The sequence below is a fragment of the Abrus precatorius genome, unplaced genomic scaffold (assembly GCF_003935025.1).
Source record: "Abrus precatorius isolate BTA unplaced genomic scaffold, Abrus_2018 Scaffold7, whole genome shotgun sequence".
NCBI lineage: Eukaryota > Viridiplantae > Streptophyta > Magnoliopsida > Fabales > Fabaceae > Abrus > Abrus precatorius.
In genome coordinates, this window is record NW_020874417.1 from 36,536,687 (window position 1) to 36,555,112 (window position 18,426).

The 18,426-nt window shown below is 37.6% G+C and overlaps 4 protein-coding genes across 6 annotated transcripts; 3 read left to right on the forward strand and 1 right to left on the reverse strand.

The window, feature by feature from the left end:
• On the forward strand, nucleotides 1-3,079 carry LOC113872953 (transcription factor TCP7-like). The gene has a single exon (XM_027510860.1). The coding sequence runs from the start codon at nucleotides 239-241 to the stop codon at nucleotides 1,013-1,015; it is 777 nt and encodes a 258-aa protein (XP_027366661.1). The 5' UTR covers nucleotides 1-238; the 3' UTR covers nucleotides 1,016-3,079.
• Nucleotides 3,080-4,885: 1,806 nt separating this feature from the next.
• On the forward strand, nucleotides 4,886-7,545 carry LOC113873266 (probable prefoldin subunit 5). Its single transcript, XM_027511315.1, has 3 exons — nucleotides 4,886-5,259; nucleotides 5,512-5,589; nucleotides 6,794-7,545. Exons 1-3 carry the CDS (start codon nucleotides 4,957-4,959, stop codon nucleotides 6,875-6,877), a joined length of 465 nt encoding a protein of 154 aa, XP_027367116.1. The 5' UTR covers nucleotides 4,886-4,956; the 3' UTR covers nucleotides 6,878-7,545.
• Nucleotides 7,546-7,979: 434 nt separating this feature from the next.
• On the reverse strand, nucleotides 7,980-12,948 carry LOC113871168 (anthranilate synthase alpha subunit 2, chloroplastic-like). 3 transcript variants are annotated; one of them, XM_027508036.1, is made up of 11 exons: nucleotides 12,733-12,948; nucleotides 12,464-12,648; nucleotides 12,180-12,369; nucleotides 11,641-11,792; nucleotides 11,362-11,477; nucleotides 10,990-11,236; nucleotides 10,844-10,900; nucleotides 10,546-10,698; nucleotides 9,164-9,244; nucleotides 8,880-8,966; nucleotides 7,980-8,604 (listed from the first exon to the last, which is right to left on the reverse strand). In XM_027508036.1, exons 1-11 carry the CDS (start codon nucleotides 12,854-12,856, stop codon nucleotides 8,281-8,283), a joined length of 1,716 nt encoding a protein of 571 aa, XP_027363837.1. In that variant the 5' UTR covers nucleotides 12,857-12,948; the 3' UTR covers nucleotides 7,980-8,280. The 3 variants fall into 3 exon arrangements, with proteins under 3 accessions (XP_027363837.1, XP_027363838.1, XP_027363836.1); XM_027508037.1 differs by having other exon boundaries at nucleotides 12,833-12,934; XM_027508035.1 differs by having other exon boundaries at nucleotides 12,464-12,912.
• A 183-nt stretch (nucleotides 12,949-13,131) lies between these two features.
• Nucleotides 13,132-18,426, forward strand: LOC113873122 (dihydroorotate dehydrogenase (quinone), mitochondrial). Its single transcript, XM_027511112.1, has 11 exons — nucleotides 13,132-13,638; nucleotides 14,019-14,101; nucleotides 14,339-14,662; nucleotides 14,874-15,129; nucleotides 16,847-16,927; nucleotides 17,026-17,133; nucleotides 17,214-17,243; nucleotides 17,344-17,481; nucleotides 17,669-17,706; nucleotides 17,839-17,938; nucleotides 18,035-18,426. The coding sequence occupies exons 1-11, from the start codon at nucleotides 13,504-13,506 to the stop codon at nucleotides 18,107-18,109; spliced, it is 1,368 nt and encodes a 455-aa protein (XP_027366913.1). The 5' UTR covers nucleotides 13,132-13,503; the 3' UTR covers nucleotides 18,110-18,426.

Genomic DNA, 18,426 nt, shown 5'->3' on the forward strand with positions numbered 1-18,426 from the left:
AAAGGGAGGGGAGAGAGAGAGAGAGAGGTGGAGCCCAGCACCCATGTGCCCTCCTCCTGTCTCCACCAGCTCCTGCCGCTCAATCATTAGACGTCTGTTCCCTCTCTCTCATTCACTCGCTTACTCACTCACTGTTCACTAACACCCCTCACTCTATTTCTCTTACTCAAATCGAAAACCCTCTTTTCCCCTCAATTCTCAATTCAACTTGATATCACTAACTTCTCACGTAACTTAGATGTCGAGCTCCGACGGAACCGCCAACGCCGTCAGTAACGGCTCCATAATTGACACCCAGCGTCAGGGACCTCAGCAGTTAGCCGTCAAGAAACCGCCGTCCAAGGACCGTCACAGCAAAGTCGACGGTCGAGGACGTCGCATACGCATGCCAATCATATGCGCCGCACGTGTGTTCCAGCTCACGCGCGAGCTGGGTCACAAGTCCGACGGTCAAACCATAGAGTGGCTACTCCGCCAAGCCGAACCGTCCATCATCGCCGCCACCGGCACAGGCACCACCCCCGCCAGCTTCTCCTCCGTATCACTCTCCGTCCGCTCCTCCCCTTCCTCCACCTCCGACCACAAACCCCCCTTGCTCGCTCCCACTCCCTTCATCCTCGGCAAGCGCATACGCACCGATGATGACTCCTCCGCTTCCGCCAAAGACGATGCTCTCTCCGTGGGCCCTTCTCTCGTCGGCCCTACTACCCCCTCTGCCCTGTGGGCCCTCCCGGCCCGGCCTGATTTCGGACAAATTTGGAGCTTCGCTGCTGCTGCTGCCGCTGCGGCTCCTCCTCCCGAAATGATTGTGCAGCCCGCGGCGGTGTCGGTGGCGCAGCAGCAGCAACAGGTTTCTCTTTTCGCTCATCACCACCATCATCAGCAGCAACAACAGGCCATGGGAGAAGCTTCGGCGGCGAGGGTGGGGAATTACCTTCCCGGCCATCTGAATTTGCTCGCTTCTTTGTCGGGAGGGCATGGGAATTCTAGTCGGAGAGACGACGAGCCTCGTTGATTGCGTCTTCTATGTGGAAGGTGGTTGAGGATGGTGGAAGGCGGTGGCGTTTTCTTCGTATATATATAATTATCTCGTGTTGTGACTGTTGCTTTGTTGTGTGTGGAAGGAAAGCAGAAGACTCTTAGGGTTAGGTTTTTCTTGTTAGTTTTGAGTGGTGAAGTCCTTCAATTAAGGAGTTCAATTAGGGCTTTTACTTCCTTCTGGTTTGGAAACTTAACTAGGTTTTTAGAATTGCAAATTGTTTTAGATTCTGGGGCTTTGTTGTTGGAGGAGAAAATGGGAGGGAGAATGTGATAATTGAATTAGTGAATTGTGAAGGTGAGAATTTGCTGCAGATTGATGCTGGAAGCGGGTTTGACAACCTTGATGGGAGCGGTATGCAAGTGCATTGTTGTGCTGAAGAGACTTGTCCATGCTTGGAATGATGGATTGCATTGCTGCTTCTGTTTCACTTTCGTGGTGGGGATTTTAGTTTTTGGATGACTCTGCTAATTGGGTCTACCATTTTGGTTGTCGTTGTTGTTGTTATTGCAATTGAAGAAGTAATTAGTGGTTGCAAGCTCGGTTTCTGAGCTGAGTGAATCGTAGTGTTTCTGAAGTTCAATTGTCACTCCCACAATGTTGGAGTACCCTACTTTCCAACATGGGTTGAGGATTCGTGTCTCTTGGCTGCTATTGGGGCATCTTTTTACAGTGGGCATGTTGTGAATTGGGTGCAGCTGCTGGTGAGTTATGCTTTCTCTCTGTCTCTCTCTTCTCCACTTTCACGCTCCTTGATGGTCTTTGTTGTTTCAGAGGTAACTGGTGCGTGAAAGACAAAAAAAGCTCTGGTTGTACTCTCTCGTATGACCTCTTGTTTTGAGATTTTTATCTACAATTCTTATCTTAGCCATTTCTTAGATTGATCAGCGTGAGAATAATGTTTTCTTGTATGTAAGTGGATTGTTTTGGGGTGCCAGTGATGTGAATAAAAACCCATCTGTTTTTTTCTTTATCCTTTCTCTTACTTTTGTCACTTTCTTTGTTTCTATGTGCACAGCAACTCCTTATGCATTGCTGCTGCCAGACTTTACAATTTTGAATCTTATTTGATTTGATTCCGTGTGCTCTGTGTTCTTCAATTCTTGTGGTGAAATTGGCCTTTTCTGAATTTATGTGGCCTAGCCTGGTTCCATTATTGTAGCAGTAGGAGTAAATTCATTTGGGTGTTTTGATACCCACCGACCACCATGTTTGATTTCGTCGAAGTATCTTCGGTTTTCTGCTAGTTTGTCATTTCCGCGGTACTGTTTCTGGGAACTTGTACTCTGGCTACTTCAGTATTTAAGGAAAGATAAGGTTAGGTACAGCCTGTATCCAAGGCTTAAATATACAACAATAAAGATCTAACATAGGTGGTAGTATGGTTACTGTTTTTTATGTTTCACCATCGGTTAAACCAAATATGGTGTTGGTGCGTTTGATTCAGCTGTCAATCTGGGGTTGTTACTGATATAAAAACTAAAATTTTGGCTGATGTGCTGTATCTCAATAATGGCATATTTAATCTGGTTGTTATGACTTTGACTTTTATTGCCACACCCTTGGAAGCTACCATGTGCCTCTGCACCCTGCCTTATCTGCCTCACAAAACAAACTTGAACCATTCCCAGAGCTTATTTGAAGTGGAAAAAGGATCACGTGAAGCATTGATCTCCTCCTTCCATCATAAACAATTGCTTTCAATGTGTAACTAATTTGGGGATTCTATTTCAGTCCTCCAATTTTAAAATCCCTCTATAAGATACATAGCATCTTTGAGGCGTAATTTAACGAAATTGGAGGTAGGTAATTGGATGGATGACATGTTGTTTAATAACTGCACATGATATTTGCAGTGAAAAATGATGGAATTGAATTGAACTTGTAAATATAATCTCACTTTCTTGGTCCAGTGAGAAAATGAGTTCTTGGTCAGTTATTATTTGATTGATATGGTCATGCAATGTGTTTTTAGTAGCCTGATGTAGCTTAGAGTTAAATAAAAAATCAGTACGGGAAGTACTGAAAGGCTGAATTGAATTTGTTGAAACAGATGCCCATTCATCTCTCTTCTCAATGTACGGTAAGTACCTTCTCAAATTAAAAAAACATACGTTGCACATATGATAAGTTGTAGGATCCAGCTTTCATTAATTTCCTTAAAGCTTAATTGATTATGTACTTGGCGATTGATGTTATGGTTTTAGTCGAGTGTCTTTAATTTTTTAAACGATGAAATTAAGTCTTATTCAATGATTATTAAAATTATAATAAAAGTATGATATTTTACTAGTTTAATTTGCACATTTAAAAAATTAAAAAGACTAAACATGAGTAATTAAAACTAAAATGACCAAAATCGAATATAGAACTAAAATTACATTTAAGACTTTCTTTCAATGCATAACTCTTATAGCATGTATTTTAAATTCACTAATAAAATAGTATGATGACAGGCACAAAATTTTTACGTGATGCCATAGTGTGAAAATTGAAGTGAGTAAAAGTATGTCTCCAAGTTCCCATGTCGAGTATAGCAACTCATCATTTTGTTCATCTTGTACTTTTGTATGCATGGATTATTGGTGGGGTTTTCAAATTTAGCGATGCCAACATGTTTTCTTAATTATTGCCAAACAGAAGGGTCAGCTCCCAATAATTGATGGGTCCCTGGAATTAAATGTGGTGGTGAAACAAGTTAAAAACCATGTTATGATTTGGGACCATATTTAAACCCTCGTATGATGAACTTTTTGAACTTGATTGGAAACTGATTCTGGACCCACATTACGTTTTAGGGCCATTTCATTTGGGTTATGTAAAAGGTGCATGCAGTATCCAACAGTATATTTCCATGGGCCGACACCAAATCCAATTTCCATTTCTTCTTATTTGACAAAAGAGATCAGGAAAATTTAGAAATCAACACTTCAACTGACCCAACAAAAAACAAAAACAACAAATCTTCATTCACCAAATAAACAAATAAAATAACAACCAAAGCTTCCAAAAATGTGCGGGGTCTTCCAAAAATACTTATATGAATGAATTATATTCACAACATCAATAGATAAAGTAAGTCAAATAGTAGCATATATAATTTCCAAATAACTCTTATTTATGGGGCTTTTTTTAATAAAAAAAATATTTTGCAAATGATTTATTAAAAAAAATGTGATGCTAAATAAAGAATATAAAATTTCAACTAAATTTAATTAAGCTTGTTATGAACATTAAAAATATTGTTTAAGTGTATTTTCTTTCTTTTGATCTGGGTAATGATCAATTTTGACCATCTATTTTTCAAGCCAATTAAATCTCTCCCTCTAAAAAAAAGTAAACTTGGTTTTACTATCCTTTTCTATTTTATAATTTATTTATTACTGAAAATATTCATAAATTTATTTATTTATTTTAAATATTGCATCACTAAAACCTATAACTAAAATAATATTTTGTATCTTACTAACTCCAAATATTCAGATCAATAATAATAATTCAAAGTTTAGAAAAAAAAAAAACCAGAAAACATCACTTACTCGTTTAAAGTATTGATTAAATTGAAATTTTAATCCTTATTCTAAACATCATATTATTATCATTATTTATAATATAGTTTTTACATGATAAATTATAAACTAATATTAAGTTTATTTTAAATAAAACATTGAAATAAATATATTATAAAAATACGAATTAAATTCAACCAAGAAGCTAACAACGTTAACCTTAAAGGACCATTTCACAATATTTTTATATATAAAGATAAAAATGTAGAATAATATTTAATTTAACCGAAAGTATTTATTTGGGTTGGGTTGTTACTGGCATTGAAAATTCGAATCGAAGGAAGGTGTTAGAGCTTGGGACTTGGGAGGGTTTGAGAGAGAGAGAGAGAGAGAGAGAGAGAGAAAGAGATGTCTTCGTCGAAGAGTGGGAGTGGGAGCGGCGCGATTTCTCTGGAGAGGATGAGCGTGGAGCAACTCAAGGCAGTGAAAGAACAAACCGATCTCGAAGTGAATCTTCTCCAAGATAGCCTCTCCAACATTCGCACCGCCACCACGCGCCTCGAGATCGCGTCTTCCGCCCTCCACGACCTCTCTCTCCGCCCTCAGGGCAAGAAAATGCTCGTTCCTCTCACCGCCTCTCTCTACGTCCCCGCCACTCTTCACGACGCGCAACACGTCTTGGTCGATGTCGGAACCGGTTACTTCATCGAGGTACCGTACACGCTCCGTTAACCTTCATTACTTTATTATCACTCTCTTGCAATCATTTGATCTTGTTCTTATTCTTGTTCTTATTCTTGTTCTTGTTCTTGTTCTTGTTCTTGATCTTGATCTTGATTCTACTGCGTGCAATACACGAGATGTTATTTTAAGAGAAAGGTTGCGGTGATTGCATTTTTCTGTTATGAATTGAAGCGTTGCGTCGTAACTGCTCATTGAATGTTATTTTCACGACAATTACAGAAAACGATGGTTGAAGGAAAAGATTATTGCGAGCGCAAAATCAACTTGCTCAAATCAAACTTTGATCAACTTGTCGAGGTAGGTTTCTTCTTACATTGTACATTGTATGCTGTTTCAATTTCGTGCTTTTTTTTCTCCCACTCTCGAAACTATCTTGCGATAGACAATCGCTCTTTGCAATGGAATGGAAGCTTGTTTGGTTACGCCTTCATTAAAATCCGGTTTGTAGCCTCTCACTGGGGTTTGCACACTAGATTCTAACAAAAGCAACTGTTATTTAGCTTGTGTTGAGTTGAGAATTTTATACTGTACTATGTTTTAGTACAAACTTGCTTTTGACATAAAAGTTTTCAAATATAAGTCACCTCACTTCATACTTAACTTTAACTGAAATAATTTTTTCAAAATCAAGATCATCAGAAATTAAGGTTACAAATGCTCACTCAAACACACACTAACTACAACATAATTTGTTGTCATTTTCTAGGGAATGTGGTAATTTTGTTTCTTATGGTAAATGTGATTATTCTATTTTGGAAAGGGATTATTCAAAATAGATGTTGTTAAATAGCAGCTATGGCCATTCCATGGCTTTTTGGCAGAGTGTATTTCCCACAACAATGCTTTCAAGGGCTACAGTTGTGGGTAATGCTACAAGGCTTATGATTTTATCCTTTAAGTTTGGGGATTGTGTACTCTTTGATGAATTCTATTTCTCACAAGGTTTCTCTCTGTCTCCCTATATATATGTGTGTGTGGGAGTTTTTTAAATATGAGAAGGATAAATCTAGACCATATGACCATGTATGATAAAGATTAAAAAAATTTTAATGGTCAACTGATTATTTTAAGGTAAATAGCAACACATTCGTTTGAATGCACTTTTTAACGCACTATGTGATTGATCTATTTTTTTAAGGTCAAAACATTTATTATTTAAATTGATCATATTTTAAAAATTGCTGACTTTTTGAAAAAAACTGACCAGTCATAAGCAGTATGTTGAAGAGTGTGTGCAAACAGAATGTCTCGAGTCTTGACTTGATGTTTTAATCATTAGTTCTTAACCTTTCATGTATTGATACAATGGTCAAGATTACTCTGTGCACTCCCGCTCTTCAAATTGGTATTCTGTTCATAAAGTGAACTAAATAATATTTCTCCCCTTTTCTACAACTTGATAACTTTTTCAGATTGCCTTTTCAATTAATTTAAGAAGAGTTCTCATATTATAGTTGAACTTATCCAAAAGAAAAATAAGTTTGTACAATTCACACTGCAGGTTGCATCCAAAAAGAAAAATGTGGCAGATGAAGCTGGGGTTATTTTACAGGCAAAATTGAAGCAGTTAGCATCTTCATCCTAAAGTAGTTCGCTTAGAATTCGATTGCTTTCTTACAATGCATTGTACCATAGGACATAACGAGTGGTGTTAAGGTCAGTGGTGTTATATGTTGTTTAGACCTTTTTTTTTCTCTATAAAACCTCCTTTTGTTGGCACTTCCAACATTTAGTTTGGAACTATTGGAAATGTATTTAGAAAATGAAGTCAAACAATGACAATTTTACTTTAAAGGCTATTTTAAACAATTAGCTGTGGTCTTTCAGTTGCACCTTGTCGAATTAGAGCAGACTGTTGGAGTCCCTGTTCTTTGCTGGCCTTTCTCCCGTAATATTTTAGGTTTATTTTCATTTCACCAAAGCTGTTTCAGATTATTGTGTTATCCTGGGGAGAAGGGCTTCCTCGAGATTGCTGTGTTTCCTAGCGAAAGAAAAGAGTTTTCTTTTTTTGGTCAGAGAGAAGGGATTAAGATTATTGTGTTTCCTAGGGAAAGAGAATGGCTTCAGCCAGACAACCGCAATAATCTGGATCAAATTAGCGAAGGGGATTGCTTGAGGGTATTCGTTTGGTGTTGTGGTCGGGCTTATCACAGGTCACAATAAATGAGGTTAAGATAAACAATCAGTCTTTCGAGTTTTACACGATTCGATATTGGTCTTATATTTTTCTAGATATCGATTCTTATAATTTTCCTCATTTGAATTGTCCACTAATATTAAGGTGTTGATTATATTTTTCATCTGTTTAAGTTTTAGTTTCTATAATTTCTAGTTTTTAAGGCATTATTTTTAGAAAATTGCTGGCTATACACACTTTTGAATATGCTCTTAAACAGACTTTTTGATTAATATAATTTTTAAAAGTTAAAACACAAGCTTTATAAATTAATCTCCTTTTAAAAATTATTGACTTAAAAAAAAACCAATTACAAGAAACATGTTCACTAGTTATATAATGGACTACAGTTTCTGAATCCTGACGATGATTGTTACATAAACGTCCGAGTTCTGTTCCCAATTTCATATAAATTCTCCCATTTTTTATTGGTATCATATGTAAAAAACACATAACATTGTTGTAACTATCTTCGTGCAGAACAAAAGGGATTAAGATACGTACTTTCTTCAAACGATAAAAAAGCGAGAGAAATGTGATTATTAGGCTATGCAAATACCTTCAAACGTTAAAAAAAAAATAGAGCCAAGTAGCTTATTCGGAGAATCTCAAATTATGTTCATTTTTGAGACTACAGAATAAAGATTACATTTCCTTTACATTCCAAGATAACATTTAAGTTTCCAGGATTCTCCTTATACCTTCATTATTAAAATCATATCATATGCCACTCTAAATTTCCTCTCTTCCTTATAGAAAGGATGCGTGCCAAATACCAAAGGTGCATAGCAGATAATGTGGATAAATCCAAATCATTTCTCAACGAAAGAAGATTCTGCAAGATCGATGGCACGGGCGAGGGCTGCAGCTTTGTTCTCGCACTCTCTTTGCTCATCAGCTGGATCGCTGTCAGCTACGATTCCAGCTCCAGCCTGTAGATGGGCAATCCATTCTTTGCGTTTGTTCATATCCTTGTAGGAGTACATTGTGTCATAACGAGTATTAGTAGGGAAAACTATGGTCCTCAGAGCAAGGGCAATGTCCATATCGCCAGTAAAAGAAATGCCTCCAAATCCCCCACTATATGGCCCTCGTCTTGCGACTTCCAACTCATCAATCAACTCCATGGCTTTCACCTATTTGACAACAACGATAACGAGAACAATATATGACCAAATAAGTCAACCAAGACTGCAATCTTAAACCAGGTACAGTCGGCAAAGGATATCTTGTCGGTTTTCAGACTGTTTAGTGATTATTCCCACCAACATACCTTTTTGTTTTGTAACCATTTCCATTAAGCACAAGGAATATCAGAACTGAAAGAAAATGCCAATCTATACTGGAAATCACATCAGCGAGCGAGTCTGCAAAAACCTAAGCTACAGCCTTGAAGGGCCCTAAAATTTACCTTCGGTGCTCCGCTAACTGTACCAACAGGTAATGCTGCCCGCAACGCGTCCCAGCTTGTTAAGTGATCCAATAACTCCCCGGTGACCTGCGAAGACAGGTACATTTTTCCATTATCGGAGACAAACTTCTACACTGTATTTAAATTCATTTCTGCCAAACCAGACAGGAGAATTTAGACTTTGGCAGAAAACTAAATGGATCAAATCAAACCAGAAGGGGCTAAGCTCAATTCATATCATTCGGGTTTATGCAAAAGTGAATAGCTTGCATTAAAGTACTTACTGTTGAGCTTATGTGCATAACATGGGAATAGCGCTCGATATCCATTAGCTTTTCTACTTGAACAGAACCAGGTTTGGAGACCTGCATATTCATCTTTTATTAAGCACGTGGCTAAGACAATAAAAGAAATGCTTTGCGGCAGCATGTGCAATTTATGAACATTGTAAACCCATTATGATCATAAATTACCCAACTGCCAAGCAACTGTGACACAGGACGGTTAGTAAAACTGCCAATTAAAAGGGTGGCTCTAGGCCAGATAGAAAGAGGGTCAGTAGGGGATTAGGATGCAAATCTGGTGGCGGCAGAGTAACAACGGCTGTTCAGTAATAAAATGGAATAGAAGAGTTTGTTGAGACTAGAGAGAAGAAAAATGGAGGGGAGAGAAGTAGGCCTCTTGAATACTTGGGTGAAGGAGAGGGAGAGAATTCCTCTCCATTGTACTACTTGTGTTCTTGATCTCTGCTCTGTATTGCATTGATATTATTCAGTTTTTTTATTGATTGATTTATTGCAACAGAGACTACTCAGTTTTTCTTATATTCTGGTCCAGTACTATCAGAACCATCCTCCAAAAGTCCATTGACAAAATTCCTTATACATATTCTGGTCCAGCATGAGCTAGGGTTGAAGATGAGCATTTTGCACATCGTATGATTTATATTAGAGACGTTTTATGAAGATACAAAATCGGAGATATCATCAATCCAAATCATAAAGCCCAAGATGATTTACATAAGCATTTTGTGGAGTATGATGAGGGTTAGGTGATAAGGAGATGGTAAAGATTGATGAAGATGCTATCCAAAGAGCCAATAAATCTTTCTAGCAGGGGAAGACTATTCTCAGGAAAATCAATGGTAAATTAATGAACATTTCTTGGAGCTATCAAAATATGGGTATCGGTGCAAGAGGAGTGTTGTTGTTTGAGTGAGGAGCAACTCTTGATCATTGAATCCTGCATTTCTGCTCAGTGGTTATGTGACTTCTTATGAATTTTCTTATCTATGTAAGATCCAACGGTCAATATGTATTCCTTCCACATCTCACAATAAAACACTTACCCGCTTGATATGTCCCTGAATCTGAATGAATGCGTGCGAATACCCTTTTCGGTGCTGTTTCTGAGTAGCACTGAATTTCAGCTATGAATGCTTTAATAAGTCTGGCAAGTGATATGCTTTCTCTTGTTAGAAGTGATGCCTAACTGCTATTAGTGTGAGGCTAATAATGTAATATGGTTTTCTCTTTCTGTCTCTGTTTATGATATTTTTGTTTTCATACAGGTCAAGGGTTACCTGCGAGCATTAATCCTCACAATGCAAGAAGTTAATCTCTATGAAATAAAAGATAATAAGCCTGAAATAGAAGAGACTGCATACCTTTCCAACATCATTTCTCCCCAAATCAACTAGCATTACGTGCTCTGCACATTGCTTTTCATCATTCAAAAGATCTTTTTCCAACATGATATCTTCTTTTGGTGTTTTTCCTCTTCTAACAGTCCCAGCAAGTGGCCGATTGGTGATCCTTCTCTGTCAAAAAAGATATGAAATCATACACGTTACAAGTTAAAAATAAACTTATGCTAAATTTATTAACGTTAGAATTCTTTATATGGTTGAGAAAGATAATTAAAAGACAAAACCGTTAATTTGAGTAACTGTTGCACAGGGTTACCTTCTTCACCCGTGTAAGAATTTCTGGACTTGAAGCAACCAAAATGCTTCCTCTGGCCTGATACCAGTATATATTTCCACAAGTTAAACCTTTGCATGCAAAGTTACTTATAAAAAATAATGCCACGACACGAGAAATTGGCAAACCTGTAAATAAGTCATATATGGACTAGGATTGACAATCCTCAGTGCTCTGTAGACTTCAAATGGGTCTGCAAAAGTTCGCCGTTCAAAACGTTGGCTTAATACAATTTGAAAAATATCCCCAGCCAGTATGTGCTCTTTGGCCTGCAATACCGCCCTGTTATATTCCTCATTTGTCATGTTTGACATCTCCAGTTTAGAACCAAAGAGACGAGTGTATAACTTTATTGAACCTGCAGGCAGCCTTGGGCTGAAATAGACAATTATAATTGTAGATACCGGAATTAAACTTATCCACCAAACAATGCCATCCTTAACGTTAATTTGACATGTTTAGCCGAAAGCAATGGGGAAAAAAAAGCACACTTTACTCACGTAATAATATCATGCACCCTGGATACTAGAGTTTCCAGCCGGTCCATTCCATCATTGAGAGCTTCCTCGGCAGATGAATATCGATCTAACCGAACCCAATGAATCACATATGCTTTCTGTGTTCAACAAAGTCAAATAAAGAAGTCACATAGCTCTCTGGATTGATCAAAGTTAAAAATAGAAATACTCTCCAGGACAAAAACAGTAAATGCGAATAGAGTGATAAACTGAAGCAGAATGTTCTTAGAACCAACAGTGACATGGTAACTATAAGATTACCTTTTCAACATGATCAAACACAATCACGTTATCATAAAGGCCCAGATGAACATCAGGTAAGTTTCTGTCATCTACCGGGGCATTAGAAAACGGAAGTTTCTTCTTTTCTACATAGCGCATCGTATCATAAGAGAAATAGCCTACCCAACCACCTGGAAAGACAAAATGTCACACATTCAAACACAAATTAGGAAGCTTTTGACAAAACTGCTAAGATCCATCAATACAATATTCACTTTTCATCTCAACAGTTGAAGCGAGCAAGAAATCTAGATCAACATGTGCAAAAAAAGTCAGAGATGGTAGAACATCTCATCCTTACTTCGACCCGTAGAGGTACCCTTACTTGGAAATGAAACCAAAAATAACCAGAAATCTCTTTGGATAATCCACTCATTGTATACAACATCAAATTCCAAAAAAAGGGAAAAAATGTTGTTATACACTACTCAAACTCTACACAACAAACAGGACCACCCTGTTCATGATACAATCAGAACACAAAATCGAATAAAGAAATTGGAGTCAAATTAACACACCACAAAATGCCTCTGGAAGTTCATCAATGAGTTGAGGTGTCCACTTCTCCATGATCCTACGAGGAATCACCAACGGATCCTCTGCAATTTCCTCAGTCCTGCGCCCTTCCTCATGATCCATAATACTAACCACGTTCTCTTTCGCCACAATTTCCATACACGGTTGAGCTCCGACAACACTGTACCTCCCCTAATTACCATCAACGCAAGCAAACTAAGACGCAATCCTTCATTCATTCACAGTTCAAACCAAACACCAGAAAGGAACGAAAAAGCGCGCTTACGATACTGGAATACTGACGACCAGGCTCAGCCGATTCAAAGAGAAAGCTAGGAGCATCTCTCTCATCCTCCTTCACCAAACACCGGTAAGCAAGCACCGGAGTGAGGTGATCAGAGAATATGCATCGGTACAGAGGAATCACGTTCCCCTTCTTGGAAGCTTCCAGAAACTTCCCTGCATTGTCAACTGAACCAAACAAACGGTGTATAAAAAAAAATAATAAGAAACGAAGCATAAGCAAAAGCAAAGAAATATGAGAACGAGAATGACCTAGTAAAGGAGATTGAGCACAGCATTTCACTCTGAGAGTGTGACGACGGCAGTTCCACTTGGATCTGGAGATGGAGAAACTTCGATAACCATAACCTACACTTGAGAGAGCTAGGGTTTCCATCAAGACTCAATTTCCAGAGAAGAAAAGGAGACACTAGCAATGACAACTAGCAGTACCATAGCAGTGAATGACGGCGCTGCGTTTCCCCGCTGCACGTGCGCCGCCACCGGTTATTGTTCACTTATTTGGGCTGGGCTGGGCTGGGCTGGGCTTCGCAACCCGTGTTATTCATCTGGACACACTTCTTTAATTGGGCTTTGAAGAGTGGCCCAATTTCCATCTTTCAAAGAAAATGACACCGTTTGTTTAGCACTGAGGTTTCTAACTTTCTATTCAAAGCATAAGCATTAACCCGAAGCGGAAACATTTTTCTGCTCTGTGCTTGCGTCTTCTTCAAACACCGCCGTCACTCGCGACGGCTCTGTCGCCGCCGGAGCCACCGCATTCCGGTTCTCGACCTCGCTCCGTCATTCCTCGCTTTCGTTCAAATTTCGTGAACTCACCTTTCGCTTCTGCTTACTACCCATTGCACGTGAACTCGCGGCATATTGGTATAGCTTCTGTGCTGTCACCACCCTTTTTTGTTAAGTTCTGTAAACGAAAGGTTGAGAGTTTCGGAATTGTAAACGTTTTGTGGCTGAATTCCTTTTCTGGGTGTCGCGTTGAAGTTACGTTTGTTCGGGGATTTTGGTGACTTCTTTGAAGTCATGGCGGCATGGTCTTCTAGAAAGTTACTGAGAGATATTCTTCTCAAAAGGGTAGTCTCCAATCAGTTTCCTGGTGTCAGATGTTTTTCTTCTGCACCAGAAAGTGCTCCTAAGATTGGTCACTATTCCAAGAAAGTACGTATCTTAATCCCTTTTTTATGTATATGTGGTCTTAAACATTATGCATTGCCTTGTTGATGTGTTTTCCTTCCGTTGTAGCTGGGGTTTTCAATAAAAAAAAATTGAATTTTGAGGAGTGTCTTGGGTTGGAAGATTCTCGATTTTGCATGCTGCAATTCACATGCGCAGGGTGCGCGTTGGAGAGAGTGATTTCATTTGTTGATGGATTGAAAGATCATAGAAATAATTCATGGAAGCATATTTAGGAAAATATGTAATGTCTTTGGTGTGTGATTATGTTTGTAGCTTGCATGTGCATGGAATTTGTAACTTATCTGAATGTTGTTTGTAATTTCTGAATGTAGCTACCTAATGCTGATTGCTTTGAGTTGCAGGGAAGGTTGTTGACTGGAGCCACCATAGGCCTACTTATAACTGGTGGAGCTTATGTGAGTACTGTCGATGAAGCCACTTTCTGGTACTTCATTTGGGAGTTTGAGTGTAGTATGCAATTGTTTTTCTCATCTGGTTGTGCGTTTGATGTATTATATTATTTCTTTTTCATTTGAGGGAGAAAAAGTCTTCCGTACTTTGATGCTTTAAATGTATGTCAGTTGTAAATGTATTATTCTATAATTTGAAAAATGCTTTATTTGAAAAGAAAATGCATAACTTGGAATTGAATTATCCAAATTTCGATTTATCTTTTTTGCAGTGGATGGTTATTCTCGGCAACAAAACTTGTGAACCCCTTCTTCGCTTTGCTGGATCCTGAGTTTGCACACAAACTGGGTGTCTCAGCTGCAGCACGTGGTTGGGTTCCAAGGGAGAAGAGGCCTGACCCATCAAGCTTAGGGCTAGAAGTCTGGGGAAGAAAGTTTTCTAACCCAGTAGGTCTTGCTGCAGGCTTTGATAAAAATGCTGAGGCTGTAGATGGTTTACTTGGTTTGGGCTTTGGCTTTGTGGAGGTTGGCTCTGTTACTCCTGTTCCCCAGGATGGCAATCCAAAGCCTCGAATATTCCGGTTGCGAAAGGAAGGGTAAGAGTTTATATTTTGTTTCTTTGTTCTTCTGCTCTTGATTAAAAGATTGAATCTGTTTTTTATTTTACATTTATAACTTTTCTAATCACTTCTAAACGTTGCAGAGGGTTGTTGGAGATGTGAAAATGCTAATTTTGATAGGATGGACTTTTTAGAAGTTTGTTTATGTTATCTTTATTGCTCTAAAACTGATCAATTTAATGTGCAGGGCTATTATAAATAGATGTGGCTTTAATAGTGAGGGAATTGTTGCTGTTGCAAAGCGGCTGGGTGCTCAGCATGGTAAGAGGAAACTAGATGAAACTTCAAGCACTTCTACTTCTTCTAATAATGAGGTCAAACAAGGTGGAAAAGCTGGCCCTGGCATCCTTGGTGTCAATCTTGGAAAGAACAAGACAAGTGAAGATGCTGCAGCAGAATATGTACAAGGAGTTCATACATTGTCCCAATATGCTGATTACTTGGTAAAATTCTTTACTTATATGCCTTTTATGGAAAAGAAAGGAAAGATAGAAAACATGTATACTGTAACTTATCTTGGCATGTTTGAGTGCATATTTTGAATAAAGTTGTACTCCTTTCATGTTTAACTCTAACATGCTTGTAACTTTCTTCATGCAGTTAGATAGGTTCAGTCAAGGCAGTTAGTGACCTTTCCTTGTTTGTTGGGTTTGGCATGTATGTCGTGTCTTTTTTTATAATCTTTTTTTAAAGATTATTGCAATCCCTTGCTTGACAAATTATGATTGTGTCTTGAGCATGTAAATACTGTATAAGCGATTAACAGAGTGTGATCCATCATCATCTTGATTATGGCTTATGGGCATAAAAGCCAACATATTAAAAATTAATTCTTCTGTACAAAATTTGGGCTAGCAAGGAAAAGAGGTCGTGTAATGGTTCTAATGAATAAATAAATCAAAGATTTATACCCAGAATCATTGTCTTTACTGTTGGCTTAAATCTCCTTGCCCTTGTCAAGGGACAAACTATCCTAATGCTAGAATCTTTAACTATTACAATAAGGTGTTAACCAAAAAGAAAAACTATTACAATAAGGTCCTTGGCCATTACACTAAGTAATGTTGATGGTTTGTATTAATATAATAATATCTCTAATATGCCTCTTCTCACTAAAATTCTCAGGACTCAAATTGTGGATGTAGCATAATATGTGGTTAAATCATTATTCAATTTAAATAATGGTGGCAGGAAGGATTTTGTGCATGACATCTTGATCAAAGACGCTGCCACTATGTGAATTCAACTCAGGAGATAGTCCAATGATGACTTTTGATAAGATATCCTTTTAACTACTTCACAAGAAATAATAAAAGTAGTTAAATTTATTAATAACATAAAAATATCAAAAATATGATATTCTTTTTTCAAATCTATCATTAAAATTATTAGGACTCATAGTAAACTCTCTTTATACCTAATTAATTACTTTGTTTTATATAAGGATATTTTTGTAAAAAAATATCTAATGCAAGCAACAATTTGCATGGGTCTAAAAAGAACCATAACAACACTCTCCAATGGAGTCTTGTAAAAAGGACTATAACAAAATCTTCAAAGGTAGTATTATGTTAATGATAAGTTGGTGGTCTGGCAATCATGTCCTGCATTAACTAGTGTCCAAGAATCAATGTGTCAATTGTAGGAACTTTGATTTGGGATAGCTGGACAAAAGAAAAATTGTCCACTCTGGCTGACTGCGTCCAATTTATAAATGCTTCAGCTATTTTTTTAATTGAAAATGTGAGTTCATTATAGTGAGAAGATTGAAAATCAGTCATGGCAAGGATTTCACATCCTCCCAGAACATGATGTAAGTAATTTGATTGATCTCCGAAAAATAAATATCATGTTTTGAAGTTCTCTATGATGTTCAACAAATGACTGTTTTAAGGGTTTTTCTATCTCCGTTGCTCTTATCCTGATTTAGAAAAGTGAGAAAACTTGTGTAGAAGAATCTGAATGGATGAGAGGAAATTTGCTTAGGAAATGGATCAAGTAAACAGGGAAGGGAGGTATGTGTCTAAAGAGAAATAGATGGTGAAAAACAACTGTCATAGGAATTCTTTTTTTTAAAAAATAATCCGTGCTGCTTACTACAATTTTTATATGAATGCTTGGAATTCGGTTCTGTTTAATGTTTTTAATATTTTTTTACAGGTGATTAATGTTTCATCACCCAATACCCCTGGTTTGCGCATGCTTCAAGGAAGAAAGCAATTGAAGGATCTTGTGAAGAAGGTAGAAACTACAAACTAGAATGTGAAACTTTCTCCATGTGTTTCTAGTGTTGCATACTTGAGTGATTGACTCTAGCAAAATCTGCTTTCTCTTAAAAGGTTCAGGCTGCTCGCGATGAAATGCAATGGGGTGAGGAGGGCTCACCTCCATTGCTGGTAAAAATTGCTCCAGATTTGTCAAAAGAAGACCTTGAAGATATTGCTGCAGTAAGCATCTGCACATTTATGTATTTTCTCCAATCTTTCCAATCTCATATTCTGCATAATAGCTTGTACTTTGATTATAGGTTGCCTTGGCTCTTCACCTGGATGGACTGGTATCTCTCTCTGCTTTATCACTAATTTCAAATTATAGCCTCTAGCCAGAACTCAATCTTCACTTCATTTGCTATTTATTTATTTAATTATTGTTTCTAGATTATATCAAATACAACCATTTCAAGGCCAGATCCTGTCAGTGAAAATCCATTGGCTTCAGAAACTGGTGGCTTGAGTGGGAAGCCTCTCTTTGATCTGTCTACCAATATCTTGAAGGAGATGTATATCTTGACGAGGGTACGTTTTCATGGTTCTATATTGTGATTAGTAAACTGTACTGATACAGAGTTGAAATGCATGCAATCCCGTGTCTCTAATTCATCACTCTTGATGATGCAAGCAATGTAGTATCATTATTTCTTATGGTTGCTTGTATATGTTAGCCATGCTTAATAACATGGCGCTGTAATTTCATTTATATCAGGGCAGGATTCCTTTGATTGGCTGTGGGGGCATTAGCAGGTAAAAACTACATGTTCCTTCCCTCATTCATTAGGTATTTGTTGATTTCCAGCTATCTGTAGTATATTTTTAATGACTTATAAAGGTAAAAAATTGTACAATAATTTCTCTGACCCTTGTATATCAATTTAGTGGCGAGGATGCATACAAGAAAATACGAGCTGGAGCATCTCTTGTTCAGCTCTATACAGCATTTGCTTATGGGGGACCTGCACTTATTCCTCAGATAAAGGTATGCACCAAAATTCTCATGCTCAAGATGGTGGTTGATAACTCAAATCAATTAGTGTATGCACCAAAATTCTCATTCTCATTCCATTGCTTTTAGGCTGAATTAGCTGCATGCCTGGAAAGAGATGGTTTCAAATCCGTTCTTGATGCAGTTGGTGCAGATTACAGATGACTTTTATCCACATCAGAAAGCCGTGCTGTAAGAAGCATATTATTATTATTTTAGGTGTAGCAATGTTCAGTTTTTGGCAATACTGAAATTGCAAATTCATTTTTTTTAGCCTGCTTTAATTTTTACCACATTTTATCTTACATATTAGTATTTTATTTGGGTTTAGTCACGTGTTCTGAATTGTAAAAGCGAGGATAATTGAGGCAACTCAAGCAAAGAATTTATCTTGAGCAATTGTTTGGCAATAAGCCGCCATATTACAGATACATATTTTGTAGATTAAACCCATCAATAATCAACCAGCGATTTTTTCGCGT